Below are 17,625 nucleotides of genomic sequence, written 5' to 3'. Positions count from 1 at the left end.
CAATTAAGACCACTCAACAATAGGTGAGGAATCCCCATTGCCTTAGACAAGGGGGATCTTCTATTCTGCAACTTCTTTAGTATACTTAATATATTCAACCTTGAGAGAACATAAACTGAGACAAGAAATGTGTTGCACTGGGGTTTAGTTGAATAGGGATTATATTGCAGTATGACTGTTATACACTGTTGAGAGCTGAGTGTGGAATCTCATTCTTATGAACTGCAGAGCCAATGACTGGCAATACGTGCAAAAGACTCTGGCTTGTTGCCATGGAAATGTTAACCACAGGTCCCTCCATGCTCTGCCACACACACCACTCGTGAAATGTTAATATTTCATCCACATCTTTAAGAGGCCGATCCTATCACACACCTGGTGTAGAATGTAATTACAGTGGACAGTGTATACAAAACCACTCCAACTCATGACAAATAACTGGCCTAACTGAATGTGGACGGGATGGGAACACGAGGAAGTGGGTAGCCTCACTGGGTCATCCACTAAGTGGGGACTTGGTATGGAACAAATACAGAACTTCTACACACCAAGTGGAAACTTAGTAGCACTATAACAAAGGAGAGATAAGAGCAAACTCACTGAAGAGAAAGCTATAAAGAAGGGAATCACCAGTCCAGTGGCCAGACTTGTAGCATTCATGTACACAATTGAAAGCAGAAGTTAACATACACCTTAGACAAATACATTTAAATTCAGTTTTTCACAATTCCTCCTTAATCAGAGTAAAAATTACCTGTCTATGGTCAGTTAAGATCACCACTTCCTTTTAAGAATGTGAAATGTCAATAATAGCAGAGAGTGATTTATTTCAGCTTTTATTTCTTTCATCACATTCCCAGTGGATCAGAAGCAGAATGATGACTGCGTGGTCCCATGGTGGTTATACTAGTGTACTATTGTTTGTACAGATGAGCGTGGTACCTTCATGCGTTTGGAAATTGCTCCCAAGGATGAACCAGACTTGTGGAGATCTACAACAAAAAAAAATTCAGAAGGTCTTTGCTGATTTTTTTTTTGATTTTCCAATGATGTCAAGCAAAAAGGCACTGAGTTTGAAGGTAGGCCTTGAAATACATCAACAGGTACCAAGATGGTGTAGCAGTCTTTGTCCTTTGTCTTGTGTCCCATGAAATTATCTTTTTTATATTTTTCTAAACCTCAACTTCAAAATACACTCCTGCAACCCGCCCTCACCCAATGTGGTGTGGATCTGTTGTTTCTAAAGTATTATTTATTTACCTCGGAACCGGAATCCTCCAACAGAAGCTAGCCAGCTCACTAGCTACTAGCTAGTAGTCAGCGAACCACTGCTAGCAGTCATCAGCTAAACTTTAGCTCGGAAAGCTCTCGCCAGTTTGTACAACGCGACTCAAACCAGAGCATACTGGACCTATTTTCTCTCCATATCCCCAGATTCCTACCGCAAGCTCTGGACCTTTTTACCTGGATCATCGCAGCTAGCTAGCTGCTATCCGAGTGACTGCTCCTGGCTAACGTCTGTCTTGAAGCAAGCACCAAGTATCCTGGAGCTAGCTCATGCTAGGCCCATTCTCCAGGCTAGCTGAAGAGGCCCATCAGCCACCTCTGGGCTACAATACCCGGACCGCTTCTACTGCCGGTACAGGGCACAGAACCCCGCCGATCCTTCACGACTGGACTACGATGTCATCTGCTCGAGGGGGTACTCAACTGGCACATACATTGTGACGTCCCCTGAATGCCCATCTGCTAGCCGCGGACCGCCAGCTGTTGAGAGCATATTGGACTGGTAGCTGAATAGATCCATCGGCCAATTTCTTGGGCCACTATACCTATTTTGCCAATTGGACTTGGACCCCTCTGCTACTCGGGACCCTACTAATCCATCACGACTAGTCTATCGACGTCACCACACGTGGAGGCTAAAACAGACTTTCCTCCGTCGAGAAGTCCCTCTAAGGCCCTTCTGCTAGCTTGCTACCCCCGGCCTGCTAGCTGTCTGAATCGCCATTTCTCCAGCCAGTCCAACCACTCACTGGATACCTCTGATCACCCGGCTACGCATGCCTCTCCTTAACATCAATATGCCTTGTCCATTACTGCCCTGGTTAGTGATTATTGCCTTATTTCACTGTAGAGCCTCTAGCCCTGCTCAATATGCCTTAACCAACCATTTAGTTCCACCTCCTACATATGCGGTGATATCACCTGGTTTAAACGTCTCTAGAGACAATATCTCTCTCATCACTCAATGCCTAGGTTTACCTCCAATGTACTCACATCCTACCATACCTTTGTCTGTACGTTATGCCTTGAATCTATTCTATCACGCCCAGAAACCTGCTCCTTTAACTCTCTGTTCAGAACGTACTAGATGACCAGTTTTGATACCCTTTAGTCGTACCCTTATCCTAATTTGTTCCTCTGGTGATGTAGAGGTTAATCCAGGCCCTGCAGTGCCTAGCTCCTCCACTCCAACTCCCCAGGTGCTCTCATTTGTTGACTTCTGTAACCGTAAAAGCCTTGGTTTCATACATGTTAACATTAGAAGCCTCCTCCCTAAGTTTGTTTTATTCACTGCTTTAGCACACTCTGTCAACCCGGATGTCCTAGCCGTGTCCGAATCCTGGTTTAGGAAGACCACCAAAAACCCTGAAATTTCCATCCCTAACTATAACATTTTCCAACAAGATAGAACTGCCAAAGGGGGAGGTGTTGCAATCTACTGCAGAGATAGCCTGAAGAGTTCTGTCTTATTATCCAGGTCTGTACCCAAACAATTCGAGCTTCTACTTTAAAAAAATCCACCTTTCCAGAAATAAGTCTCTCACTGTTGCCGCTTGCTATAGACCACCCTCTGCCCCCAGCTGTGCCCTGGACACCATATGTGAATTGATTGCCCCCCATCTATCTTCAGAGCTCGTGCTGCTAGGTGACCTATACTGGGACATGCTTAATTAACACCCCGGCCATCCTACAATCTAAGCTTGATGCCCTCAATCTCACACGAATTATTAATGAACCCACCAGGTACAACCCCAAATCCGTAAACATGGGCACCCTCATAGATATCATCCTACCCAATTTGCCCTCCAAACACACCTCTGCTGTTTTCAACCAAGTTCTCAGCGATCACTGACTAATTTCCCTCATCCGTAATGGGTCTGCGGTCAAACGACCACCCCTCATCAGTCAAACGCTCCCTAAAACACTTCAGGGAGCAGGCCTTTCTAATCGACCTGGCCCGGGTATCATGGAAGGATATTGATCTCATCCCGTTGGTAGAGGGTGCCTGGTTATTCTTTAAAAGTGCGTTCCTCACCATCTTAAATAAGCATGCCCCATTAAAAAAATTTAGAACCAGGAACAGATATTGCCCGTGGTTCTCTCCAGAACTGACTGCCCTTGACCAGCACAAAAACATCCTGTGGCATTCTGCATTAGCATTGAATAGCCCCCATGATATGCAACTTTCAGGGAAGTTAGGAACCAATATACACAGGCAGTTATGAAAGCTAAGGCTAGCTTTTTCAAGCAGAAATTTGCATCCTGTAGCACAAACTCAAAAAAGTTCTGGGACACCAAAGTCCAGAGAATAAGAGCACCTTCTCCCAGCTGCCCACTGCACTGAGGCTAGGAAGAACTGTCACCACCGATAAATCCACTATAATTGAGAATTTCAATAAGCATTTTTCTACGGCTGGTCATGCTTTCCACCAGGCTACTCATACCCTGATCAACAGCCCTCCACCCCCCACAGCAACCCGCCCAAGCTTCCCCATTTCTCCTTCACCCAAATCCAGATAGCTGATGTTCTGAAAGACCTGCAAAATCTGGACCCCTACAAATCAGCCAGGCTAGACAATCGGGACCCTCTCTTTCTAAAATGATCTGCCAAAATTGTTGCGGCCCCTATTTACTAGCCTGTTCAACCTCTCTTTTGTAATGTCTGAGATTCCCAAAGATTGGAAAGCTGCCGCGGTCATCCCCCTCTTCAAAAGGGGGAGACACTCTAGACCCAAACTGCTACAGACCTATATCAATCCTAACCTGACTTTCTAAAGTTCTTCGAAAGCCAAGTTAACAAACAGATTATCGACCATTTCAAATCCCACCGTACCTTCTCCGCTATGCAATCTAGTTTCAGAGCTGGTCATGGGTGCACCTCAGCCACGCTCAAGGTCCTAAACAATATCATAACCGCCATCGATAAGAGACATTACTGTGCAGCCGTATTCATCGACCTGGCCAAGGCTTTTGACTCTGTCATTCACCACATTCTTATTGGCAGACTCAACAGCCTTGGTTTCTCAAGTGATTGTCTCGCCTGGTTCACCAACTACTTCTCTGATAGAGTTCAGTGTCAAATCGGAGGGCCTGTTCTCCGGACCTCTGGCAGTATCTATGGGGGCGCCACAGGGTTCAATTCTCGGGCTGACTCTCTTCTCTGTATACATCAATGATGTCGCTCTTGCTGCTGGTGATTCTCTGATCCACCTCTACGCAGACGACACCATTCTGTATACCTCTGGCCCTTCTTTGGACACTGTGTTACCTAAACTCCAGACGAGCTTCAATGCCATACAACTCTCCTTCCGTGGCCTCCAACTGCTCTTAAATTCAAGGAAAACTAAATGCATGCTTTTCAACCGATCACTGCCCGCACCTGCCCGCCCATCCAGCATCACTACTCTGGACGGTTCTGACTTAGAATATGTGGACAACTACAAATACCTAGGTGTCTAGACTGTAAACTCTCCTTCCAGACTCACATTAAGCATCTCCAATCCAAAATTAAATCTAGAATCGGCTTCCTACTTCACAACAAAGCCTCTTTCACTCATGCTGCCAAACATACCCTCGTAAAACTGACCATCCTTCACTTCGGCGGTCATTTACAAAATAGCCTCCAACACTCTACACAACAAATTGGATGCAGTCTATCACCGTGCCATCCGTTTTGTCACCAAAGCCCCATATACTACCCACCACTGTGACCTGTACACTCTCGTTGGCTGGCCCTCGCTTCATATTCGTCGCCAAACCCACTGGCTCCAGGTCATCTACAAGTCTCTGCTAGGTAAATCTCCCCCTCAGCTCACGGGTCACCATAGTAGTACCCACCCGTAGCACGCGCTCCAGCAGGTATATCTCACTAGTCACCTCCAAAGCCAATTCTTCCTTTGGCCGCCTTTCCTTCCAGTTCTCTGCTGCCAATGACTGGAACGAACTGCAAAAATCACTGAAGCTGGAGGCTCATATCTCCCTCACTAGCATTAAGCACCAGCTGTCAGAGCAGTTCACATATCACTGCACCTGTACATAGCCCATCTGTAAATAGCCAATCCAACTACCTCACCCCCATACTGTATTTATTTATTTACCTTGCTCCTTTGCACCCCAGTATCTCTACTTGCACATTCATCTTCTGCACATCTACCATTCCAGTGTTTAATTGCAATATTGTAATTACTTTGCCACCATGGCCTATTTATTGCCTTACCTCCCTTATCCTACCTCATTTGCACACACTGTATATAGACTTTTCTACTGTATTGACTGTATGTTTGTTAATTCCATGTGTAACTCTGTGTTGTTGTATGTGTTGAACTGCTTTGCTTTATCTTGGCCATGTCGCAGTTGCAAATGAGAACTTGTTCTCATCTAGCCCACCTGGTTAAATAAACGTGAAAAAAAAAAAGTTTAAAAAAAGGTACACCTCCAATTGACTCAAATTATGTCAATTAGCCTATCAGAAGCTTCTAATGCCATGACATCATTTTGTGGAATTTTCCAAGCTGTTTAAAGGCATATAGTCAACTCAGTGTATGTAAACTTCTGACCCACTGGAATTGGGATACAGTTAATTATAAGTGAAATAATCTGTTTGTAAACAATTCTTGGAAAAAGTATTTGTGTCGTGCACAAAGTAGATGTTCTAACCGACTTGCCAAAACTATAGTTTGTTAACAAGAAATTTGTGGGGTGGTTGAAAAACAAGTTAATGACTCCAACCTAAGTTTATTTATTTAACCTTTATTTAACCAGGAAGGGCTCATTGAGATTTAAAATCTCTTTTTCAAGAGCGTCCTGGCCAAGATAGGCAGCACCAAGTCATTACAAAAATTACAGACAAACATGAACAACTACAAGTAATCTAGTAAAAACCATTGAATTCACAAGAGTATAACAAAATCAAAAACAGCAAATTAAAAACATTGACAGGTCAGGGAATCAGTCTCAAGATCATTCATCAGTGATATAAAAATACCCATCGGGACAAGTTCTTCCAGTTTAAAAGTATTTTGTAAGGCGCTCTTTTACCAAATTCAGTTGGGACATTTAGAACAGTTAGCAGGATAAAGTCCAGTGAACGAAGAGAGTACCCACCACATTTCTGAACAATAAAAATGCACAAATAAAATGGTAGTAAACCCAAAATGGCTTTGTAAATAAAGGTATACCTGTGACTGAGCCTATGAGTGACTAGAGAAGGCCAGCCAACCCTGGTATACAAAGTGCAGTGGTACGTAAGGGTTTTGCAGTTTAAAATAAATCTCAAAGTGCCATGGTAAAGGGTGTCAATTGATCTCAAACACTGAGCAGAAGCATTCATATATAAAACATCCCCATAGTCTAGTTTAGGCATAAATGTAGCTGATACTAGCCTCATTCTGGCTTCAAAAGAAAAACAGGCCTTATTCCTAAAATAAAATCCCAATTTCAGCTTCAATATTTATGTAAGTTGTTGAATATGCAATTTAAAAGAGAGCCCGTCATCAATTAAAATTCCAACATATGTATATGAGGTTACAACCTTAATCTCCTTGCCCTGACAGGTAGAAATAGGTGAAAGGTTCAGAGGTCTATTTCTATGTGTATGTAAACTTCCAACTTCAACTGTACATCTATTTACTTGGACACATTAAAAACCTATGGTTATAATTTATAATATCACGTGCCAGGATAATACAAAACAGAACATTTCATTGGAACCATTATTTAATCTCCGACATAAAATAACACTACACGACATGGCCTCAGCAGTAAGTCGAGAGTTCATTGGACGTGAACACACTACCACTAAATCACTGCGAACAAGTACAGTCAGGAAACTTGCTTTCATAAAGCAATTATCCTTTCGACTTGTCGTTTTGTCCTCTGTGCGTTTACCCTCTGAGGTCATCTTTCCTGATAGTTCGGTCTCTTCATCCACGTCCCAAATGGCACCCGATCACCTATTTAGTGCACTACTTTTGACCAGGGCTGGTCATAAGTAGTGCACTAAATAGAGAATATGGTGTTATTTAGGACATAACCTCATTGTCTTTGTCCAGTACCTTGTACTGTCTCCCCAGGCTAATGACAGAGCTGAACGTTTTCACTGTTTCCTGACACTCCGGGACGTACCTTGTTCTCAGTAATTACATTTTAAGGGGAAACGTAAATTTATGCAGTGTGAATAACTAATGAGTGTAAATGTCTAATCATTTATTGAAAGTGTAAGAGAAGTTAAGATACAGCTGGTGTTTTGAAAGATTGTGAAAGTTATCGTTTTGAAAGGCACTCTTAACGGTCTCGAGGTGTGTAATGCAAGTCTTAGAATTGGATCCTTATTAGTTAACATATGTACTGTAGTACCATATCAATATTAGTATCCTGGTGATGCTATTGCTGAATATATGCATTTCTCAATGAATCATTAAATTACATTTAACTGAACTTATTAGCACTATTGTAAATGATTTACTTTCTGATCTGCTAGCTACTTCATGCCAAGGCCACCTTATGTTCTACATTGAATGTTCTTAGTCATAAAATTCTAAATGTTGCTTTTCATACATAGGGACAAGAATTCAAACATAATGACAAGGGCCTTAAGCAAGGCAGCAGAGAGGAGTGTGGAAAACACGTCTTAGAGTGTTCATAACGAAGGGCTTTAACAACAACCAGGGTTTATAACCATAATATTTTTCATGACCTGAATTGAATTCTCCTGACCTGCTACGAAAAGTCAAGTCTAACGTCAATTTGACAAAAGCTGGATTCTTTCTTGTCGGGATTCTCTCATTGAGAAACGGCCCAATCGTCTCGCACACATGCAGGTGATCCGCACGAACGCAGATGTCACCCCGATCCTGGCTGATATGTTAATTTAGTTGATAAAATATTTTACAACAGTGCCTGAATACATTACACTAAAAAAATACTTTATTTCCATGACTTTTCAGATTTTTATCATTTTCCAAAACTTTTCCAGGCCTGGAAAACACAATTTAAAAATTCTATGACTTTCACAGGATTTTCTTGACCTTGCCAACCCTGTACAATAAGCAGAGCGAATCCAGCGATGGTGCATCGATCCGTAGGTTAATTGTGTCTCTGGAGCCCGATTCAGCACAGAGTTGCTGTCAATATCTTTATATCTTTACCCTGAGGCATACACTGGTTGTGACGGGCAGATATGTGTGGTGTCAGTTTCTTAAATATTGACAGTGACATTGACTAGGTGGCAGTTCTTATCGAAGCCAAATAACCATGCAAACCAGAGACAAATCAGTATGAAAAAAATGGATATTTACTCTCCCCATGAAGGCACATTTAGGAGTTAAGAAAAGCCCAACACAGAAAATCACTGTTTTGTACATAAAACCATTTAAAAAGCAAAGAGTTTAGACAAAGTCCTAGTATTTCTCTGGTATAGTTGAATAACTATCTGACAAAAGTTGTTTACTCACCTCTTGATCTAGTGGTGTTGCATCCCACTACCATGGGACTTCCGTGTTTTGGACAACAGAATGTACTCCTGCCTCAGGCAGCAGCAACGAATAACAAATGGATTGCCTTCCAAACAAAACCTCAGAGGTCATATACAGCTTTGTGTTTTCTTGTTGCACTCTTCTGTTATCACTCGAGTAAAAATAAATACAAAAAAGTGTTTTTCTTGCAAGGGGTGCCTTCACACAGTATAGAACAGAATGGTAATGTTGGACAAACTAAAGAATCGACTTACGATAAACTGAGCTCCAATAAAATCACATAGACAAGTCATTTTCAATCAGGAAACACCTTCCAAGGAATCATTCCAATTCGTAGATCAAAGAATGTAATTTCACCCTTCTCCATTTGAAAATCATTGGCCCTCACTAACATGTAAAGTATGTGTACATGTAATAACCTATGTAGCGTTAATGTACAGACAACAATTGTTACATTAACACACACAACAACAAAAAAGAACAAAACATTACAACTAATGGATTTTAAGGCCCTGACATCTTGGTGCACACATTATAGCTCATTCAGTCCAAAGCCTCCATTGAGTTACATAGGCTAAGTGTGAAATGAATGGACTTTTACGTAAATCCCAAGTTGACGTCAATGAGAGATGTGCATAAATATACGCTAAATGCAATGATAAATGTTAAGTTACATGCAATGATTTCAAGATAGCATTTAGCCTGCAGGTAATTCATACAGAAAAAAATATCCCCCCCAAGTGGTAGGGAGAAAGAAATGGAAGGTTGGTGGTTGACATACTACACCAACTAGCACTGGCTATACTCTCTAACAACAGGGGCGTCAAACATACAGGGGTCCAATCTGGCCCACAGGTGGTTTGAGTAAATGGCTGTGTTTATACAGGAAGCCCAATTCTGATATTTGCCCAAATATTGGCAAAAAAAAGCTGTACTGACAAAATCAATAACCTTTAAAATGACTAATACCAAAAATGTGTAGAAATTATAATGGACCTATAATGGAAATATAACCAATTTTCAGTGACGAACTCCGGACCTGGCAAAATGAGTTCCCTGCTCCAAAAACAGACAAAGCACTATTGCTCCCCATTTCCAAAACGCCTGCGTGTTCATCCAAAAGTAATACAACACCGCATTCTACATATTTACATGACTACAATTTGTTGAACAACACATTAAGTTAATTAGATCTCAGATATTTACCATCAAGGATCACAAATAATACTTTCTCAATAAAAGAGGGACAATCGACAAAATTCAAATAATCAATCATTACTTTAATGAGCTAGTTTGCTACGCTATCTCTAAAAAGGCATTTCTTTCTAGGCCTTAGCTGGGGGAAAAAAGTTGATTTAGAAATAAATGAATATTTCCTGTTTTTGAAGGAACAATCCACTTCCGTCATTCTCTCCATCCAGTTGGCACGTCAGATTGTTTCAACCCATAAAACCTTGCTACAAACAAATAATAAAACATAATGAAAAAATTGCATTTGGCTTTTTTGCCCAATCAGGACAGACAGCTAGAAGCAGAGTAGGAATCCCATTTGGTGAAACGGCTGCCGCTTCTGCCCAACCCCCTTTTCCCTCCTCTGGTTCTCCCTCCCCCTAGTTGTCAGTTTAAAGACATGGTGCCACCTCACATTGTCCTGGGTGGAAGCTGCTGCTTGTACATGCCCGCCAGGGCCTTGGCAGCGCTCTGGATCATCTGGCGGCGGGACATGCCCGTGAAGGCCTGGTGCCAGTCCGTCCGCAACACATTGGGTACGTTGCGCTCCAGCACCTCGCCCACCGTCACCAGTAGGCCCGACCAGCGAAGGCTGTAGTCCGGCGGGGTCAGGGACTGGGCCTTTGGGGACAGGTGAAAGATAGTGTCCCTATCACTTGACATTTACATGCATTCATTTCACCAACACCTGTTCATACAACCACTCTCCTTACACTGTCTAGTCCATATTCTGTAGACTAACAACAATTTACACTCAACTCAATTCACATTTAATGAATAAACATGATTTAATATTTCATGTTTCAAGACTGCTTAAATTATAACAATTCGGAAAGCAATTTGCCTTCAAACCCTTTCACACTTTTACTTTAAATCAATGTTCCAATTTCACCAGTGACACAGCATTGACCGAAAGACTCATTTTCACAGAGTTTTAAATCAATGTTCCAATTTCACCAGTGACACAGCATTGACCGAAAGACTCATTTTCACAGAGTTTTAAATCAATGTTCCAATTTCACCAGTGACACAGCATTGACCGAAAGACTCATTTTCACAGAGTTTTAAATCAATGTTCCAATTTCACCAGTGACACAGCATTGACCGAAAGACTCATTTTCACAGAGTTTTAAATCAATGTTCCAATTTCCCCAGTGACACAGCATTGACAGAAAGACTCATTTTCACAGAGTTTTAAATCAATGTTCCAATTTCACCAGTGACACAGCATTGACCGAAAGACTCATTTTCACAGAGTTTTAAATCAATGTTCCAATTTCACCAGTGACACAGCATTGACCGAAAGACTCATTTTCACAGAGTTTTAAATCAATGTTCCAATTTCCCCAGTGACACAGCATTGACCGAAAGACTCATTTTCACAGAGTTTTAAATCAATGTTCCAATTTCACCAGTGACACAGCATTGACCGAAAGACTCATTTTCACAGAGTTTTAAATCAATGTTCCAATTTCACCAGTGACACAGCATTGACCGAAAGACTCATTTTCACAGAGTTTTAAATCAATGTTCCAATTTCACCAGTGACACAGCATTGACCGAAAGACTCATTTTCACAGAGTTTTAAATCAATGTTCCAATTTCCCCAGTGACACAGCATTGACCGAAAGACTCATTTTCAGAGTTTTAAATCAAGGCAATTAGGTTTACATTATGAAATTCTATTTCAATACAACGCCAAGCTACAGCTTTGACAGGTCGAATTTTGAAAAGGGGCACTTATGGTACAATGGCAGACTGTCATTACACTGATGGCTTTTCATCCAGAGGGAAAGACTAAAACTCCCCCCAAAGTTCCATTTTTACTTTTTCAATAGACAAGTGTATGGTATGTGCTAACATTGAGTGCTAACAGCAATCTAACATTGATAACACATGCAACCACATTAAGAGATACAGTAAATGCATGTAATTAATTGAGCATCATTGTGTTGTGGGGCGAACTGTACTGTTAACATGAGGGTGCAGTAGTGGCAGCTGTGAGCTCCTACCTGCTGGACGTGCTCCAAGGCCAGTGGCGTAGCCTGAGTAAAGGTCTCAATGTGAATGCCAGCTCCAGGATCCTCCAGGATTAGACAGCCAATGTCAAACCATCTGGAAAGTCACAGAATAACAGCACTGTTAAAGATGCAATATGCAACTTTTTGGGCAACAGTTTATTAGGCACACCCATCTAGTACCGGGTCAGAACCCCCTTCGCCTTCAGAACAGCCTGAATTCGTTGGGGCATGAAAACGTTGCTCAAATGGTATCAAGGGAGCTATCGTGTACCAGGAGAACATTCCACACACCATAACACCACTGCCACTAGCCTGTACCATTGACACCAGGCAAGATGGGGCCATGGTCTCATGCTGCTTACGGCAAATCCTGACACTCCCATCAGCACAACGCAACAGGAACCCGGGATTCGTCTGACCAGGCAATGTTTTTCCCACACCTCAACTGTCCAGTGTTGGTGATCGCGTGCCCACTGGAGACGCTACTTGTTTTTCTGATGAAACCAGAACCAGCGCGCCTAGCAGACGATCATACCACGCTCAGTCACTTAGAATGGGCAAAAGTGACCTAACGTTCAATCGAACAGTAACTGGATGCCTGTCAGCCTGCTTTATATAGCAAGCCAAAGCCACGCGACTTACTGTCTGTAAGAACAAACCATGTGTGTGAACGGGGTGATGGACCTAATAAACTGAGTGTAGATCCGTCATTCTCATTGAAAGCAAGTCTGTATGTGTATTATTTCTATACTTTGTTTTTCAGTGAAGTTTTTGCATCTTTTACACCAGCTTCAAACAGTTGAAAATATATTTCAGAGGTTTAGATGGCACAATGATAATCTACACTATTACTTGCTTGTTGTGTCACAAACTGAAATTAGACAAACTATTAGAATTCTTGCAACCAGGAAATGGTAGAGCAATTTCTGCACACAGCACCTTGAAGCATGGAGTATGCATCACAATGCAGGCAAGACAGATTATGACAAGAGTGAATCTAACCAATAAGCAGACAATGAGCAAATCATACTTTTGGATTTAGGTTGACAGGAAGTAGTAGGGAAGGGAGGAGGAACCATTAACTAAATATTATGGTCCATCAGTTGCAACCCTCTGATAAAGCAAAGCAGTGAGCAGCACCGAATACTGGATGCTAGAGAGGATATTCCAGACTAGCAATAACATACCTGATACAACTAACAGCCTCACCTTCACCTGCTTGACTGACAACCTGAACACAACCCTGGTCTAACTGTCCAGGCTCCTCCATATAGTATTCTACCCTTGTGATGATAATCTTATTCGGTTCATTGGCCCTTACTCTAGTGGAGTCTAAAACGACTGGGAACTGGTCTAAGCTATAAAGGCTGCATTTACACAGGCAACCCAATTCTGATCTTTTTCCACTAATTGGTCTTTCGACCAATCAGATCAGCTCTTTTGCCAATAATTGGGCAAAATATCTGAATTTGGCTGCCTGCGTAAACACAGCCATTTTATCCTGGGCTTGGCCCGCAACATTCTGGTACTTGGCTTGGAATGCAACATTCTGTTCATTTGAGGAAGCCCTCTGGGAGGTTGAGCCACTCTGCTACTTGGTGATAAAGGTAAAGGCATTCAAGGTCGAGGTCAGAAGAGCTCATCTGTTTTAATGCCCTAAAGCACATTACTGGCCTTGTGGGGAGATCAACAGTCTAACTGCACAGGTCTCACAGTTGATTTTCTGATGGGAAAATGGGAGTTTTGACACATGTAGCAAGGTGAGGTGAGGTATGTTAGATTAGTAGAGCCTTCTGGGGACATTGGGTTGTTTTTATCTGATTTCTGAAAAAGTCTGTCAAGAAGGCTCATGCTCTTCAACCCTGCCAGAGTGCACCACACCCTAGCGCAGTATTTTCCAAATGTGGGGCGAGAGAAAAGGGAAGCTTGGGTACTGAAGTCACAATCAGTTGACCGATTTTGGCCTGAAATCAATAGTCTATATCTTAAAATTGCGATTTTAATAAAATAAAAACAAATTGGTAGAAGGGTTTCAAGAAAAATGCATTATTAGAAAAGTTTCAGATTGATACACATTTTTTTTAAAATTGCAAAACATACGTAGCATAATGTAACCGTATATGATATGACACGGAATTGTCAAATGCAGTCTGACAGCTTTGTTATATAGACAACAAGCTGTTATGATAGTTAAAGCCACATTTCTTAGTCCTTAAAGGGGTACCCCAGTGTTAGACTTTAGGGTCATTGTTGTTCACGTTGTATATAAATTACATTGAATATACTGTTAACACCTGTAAAATTCATCTCTACGTAGATGAGTTTTTATTCCTGTGCCTCTTCAGTGCAGCAGGCCATTCGTGATCTTCAGCATGATTCCAACTCAATCCCCCCCCAAAATCCCTTACTGAGCTTAAATTACTGTTAACTGCAAATAAAACCAAGTTTATTCTGTTCTCTAGGTCTCGTAATGTTGATCCTGAGGAGTTGCGTATTTGCACTTCAAATGGAACAAGTTTCTCACTAAGTACTTGGGTATCTGGAATGATGATAAATTGTCTTTTGAAACACATATTGAAAACTTTACAAAGAATCTGAAATCTATTTATTAACTTTTTTTTAAAATTATATAGAAATAAATCCAGCCTCTGTTTAAACCACGCTGCTTCCTGTAGTAGACTATGGTAACTTTATATGCATGGGGCAGCCTCTGTTTAAACCACGCTGCTCCCTGTAGTAGACTATGGTAACATTATATGCATGCGGTAGCCTATTCCATTCAGTAATACATTTTATCACTGGGGACAGTTTTAGGACCCATCGTCTTATTTACAAACATGTGGGATGGACCTCTGTAAGAAGAGAGCTGTACTCTTATTTATTTACAAAGCAGTCTTGCAGAAACTTCCTCTCTACGTAACGTCATTGATTCAATTTAGACGTACAAATGACCAAACCCGTTCTCAGGGATGGATAACTCCGGAGATCCCTTTAGTCTCCACAGAATTAGGAAAATCTGCTTTTATTTTTGCCCCTTATGTGTGGATCTTTCAGGCATTTAAAATGATTGATTGGAGACTTATGTTACAGAATGACATTGCATTTCTTAAATCTGTTTACTGTTGTGTATTATGTTTTTTATAGTGTGTTTTATTTGGAATTATTATGTAGGGCTGTTGTGCTTCATTTATGTATTGGGTTTTATTTGTAAACGTATACAAGGCTCTCTTGTAAAATAGTTTAATTTCAATGTGACTCCCTGTTTAAATAAAGGTTAAAATATATATATATATATATATATATATATATATATATATATATATATATATATATATATATATATATATATATATATATATATATATATATACACACACACACACATTTTCTGTAAATCTATCACCTTAAACATAATCTTTGATATTGTAATTAAACAAATGAAATGTTTTTGGAAGAGGTCAGAATCAGCATTTCAGAAAGAAATAAACAAATACAGCTTAATAAAGTAAATAATTATTAGGATGTGCACACAGATAGAATATTCAAATTCACATATGAAAAATGTATCATTTCCATCTCATTACTCATCGATTGCTATAATCCTTGGCGTAAACATTCATTTCAAACCACTCCAAAATGATAATCCATTTTAAAAGGGATAATGGGAAAGCTTACGAAACAGCATTCATTATCTATGATGAGGTTTTTGGACCCAATGGTACATAATGAGGGGAGATAAGCAGGCTGTTTGAGAGAGTTGCACAAGTGTGTAACAAGGGAGAGTAAAATTAGAAAAATAATAACTTGGTTATTCGAACACGTTCTTACATAGGAGGCAGCTGGTGATGTGTGTGTGTGTGTGTGTGTGTGTGTGTGTGTGTGTGTGTGTGTGTGTGTGTGTGTGTGTGTGTGGAATGCTGTGAGTGTGTACAGTGAAATGAGTGAGTGCGAGAGGGTGTGTGTGTGTGTGTGTGTATATATGTGTGCGTGAATGAGGGTGTATGAAAGTGAGTGTATGAAATGCATGTGTGTGAAATGTGTGTGTACAGGGGATTTGAGATTTAAGTGGTCTTTTCTCCTGCTGTGCTTACTTGTCGGGGAAAAGCTCGGCGATGAAGTTCTCCACAGAGACCACGGGCTGCTTCTCGTGGATGACGCCCGCCCGCCGCAGGCTGTCGATGCGCTCCTGGGCCCCCTGTGGAGACAGACACACCTCAGAATCAGGCAGAACTCATTTATCAATAATAAAGATGTTTATTTGAAGATCACTCCCTCAGGAAGAACCCGGAGAGTAACTTCCAGGACATACAGAAAAGGAATTCTCACGATATACCGGAGTGGATCTCTAAGATTTTACAATCACAGTCTTTACATACTTCATCTACACAAAGAGCTGCTTACCCCTCCAAAAGGGGAGGAAAGCTTATAAAAGAGATAAGGGGTAATTGGCTCCATTTCCTTAGAAAAAGAAAACAAATGAGAACAGGTTCTAGCCGGTTCTCACAGCCTATATGTCTAAGATAGTGTGATAGGATCTTTAAAGCCTAACCAGAGGAAACTAGATTTCCGCCTGGCTAGGCTTTTAGTGCCCTATAGATAATGAGCCAGCAGTAAATTACTCCTCTGTGCGGTTTGTAAAGAGGTTACTGGACAGATGTGCAAAATTAGCAGTGAAGAGCACGACTCAACTCTAGCATTTACATAGCATTAAGCTGTAACAAAACGGTTTTGCGCCAACAAGTGGAAGACACCCATCGCTGGATATGAGCAAGTCAGACCACACACACGTTGCCCGCCACCATCCAGCCTGGTGCCTAACATCTCTTGTGGTGAGACATTCGAGAATCAAAAGGAAATGCACACACACACCATCTCTTGAACACACGCATACACACAAAACGCTTCTCTGGATGACTTAACACTGATCCGAGTGTTTACCGCATGCAGTAGAATGAGCTCGTTTTCAATACAAAGCTTGTTCCTGCAATATAACAGCATTTTGTCAGTCTGAGTCTGCGGTGCTTTACATGGCACCGTACGTAAAACCAGAGTTTTCTTCACTGAGAGGATGATGCATTGCTGCCTAAATAGAATTGGACACAAACACCATCTGCTTCCATAGAGAACAGGTGTGTGAGGATAGCCTTTAAGACCAATGGCTACCTGTTTTGTTAAAACACACACTAGGGCTGGGAATTGCCAGGGACCTCAAGATACGATTTCTATTTCGATTCAACACTAATTTCCTTGTGATTCCATGGTCCAAACATATTGCTCACCATATGTCTGCTGCAGAGGGAGAAGAGAGAGCCATGAGAAAAGTTGATCAGTCATTGAAATAAGGGCTGAAAACAAATGGGCTTCCTAATTAAAAACTAGATGGAGAACAAGCTATGATTGACAAATACTGGAGTTTTTGGTGCAGGTACAGCCAACTTGAGCAAAAATTATTTTGCGATAAGATAGCCAAAAAATAATATCCCAATGTGTAACTGCTGTTTTCAAAGTATTTCTGCTGTTTTTTGTCTCATAGCTGGTAAAACGTATCTCATCAAGTCAAATAACTACGAATCCTATAGCCTATCGTACCTCACGCAGCAACACCGCCTGCCTGG

The 17,625-nt window shown here is 41.2% G+C and overlaps 1 protein-coding gene across 2 annotated transcripts in view; it reads right to left on the bottom strand.

The window, feature by feature from the left end:
- Positions 1-8,556: 8,556 nt before the first annotated feature.
- Positions 8,557-17,625, bottom strand: part of prrc1 (proline-rich coiled-coil 1) — a 34,489-nt gene continuing 25,420 nt past the window's right edge. For both annotated transcript variants that reach the window (XM_021601692.3, XM_036976790.2), the window contains exons 7-9: positions 16,102-16,205; positions 12,002-12,104; positions 8,557-10,610 (exon numbers count right to left, since the gene is read on the bottom strand). In XM_021601692.3, coding sequence (XP_021457367.3) covers positions 10,401-10,610; positions 12,002-12,104; positions 16,102-16,205 — 417 coding nt within the window. In that variant the 3' untranslated portion in view covers positions 8,557-10,400. The remainder of the gene's footprint in view (positions 10,611-12,001; positions 12,105-16,101; positions 16,206-17,625) is intronic.

This window comes from Oncorhynchus mykiss, chromosome 5 (assembly GCF_057628025.1).
Source record: "Oncorhynchus mykiss isolate SJ-2025 chromosome 5, ASM5762802v1, whole genome shotgun sequence".
In the NCBI taxonomy this organism is placed as follows: domain Eukaryota; kingdom Metazoa; phylum Chordata; class Actinopteri; order Salmoniformes; family Salmonidae; genus Oncorhynchus; species Oncorhynchus mykiss.
Note: the sequence above shows the minus strand (reverse complement) of the source record. Positions and strands in the feature narration are given on the sequence as shown.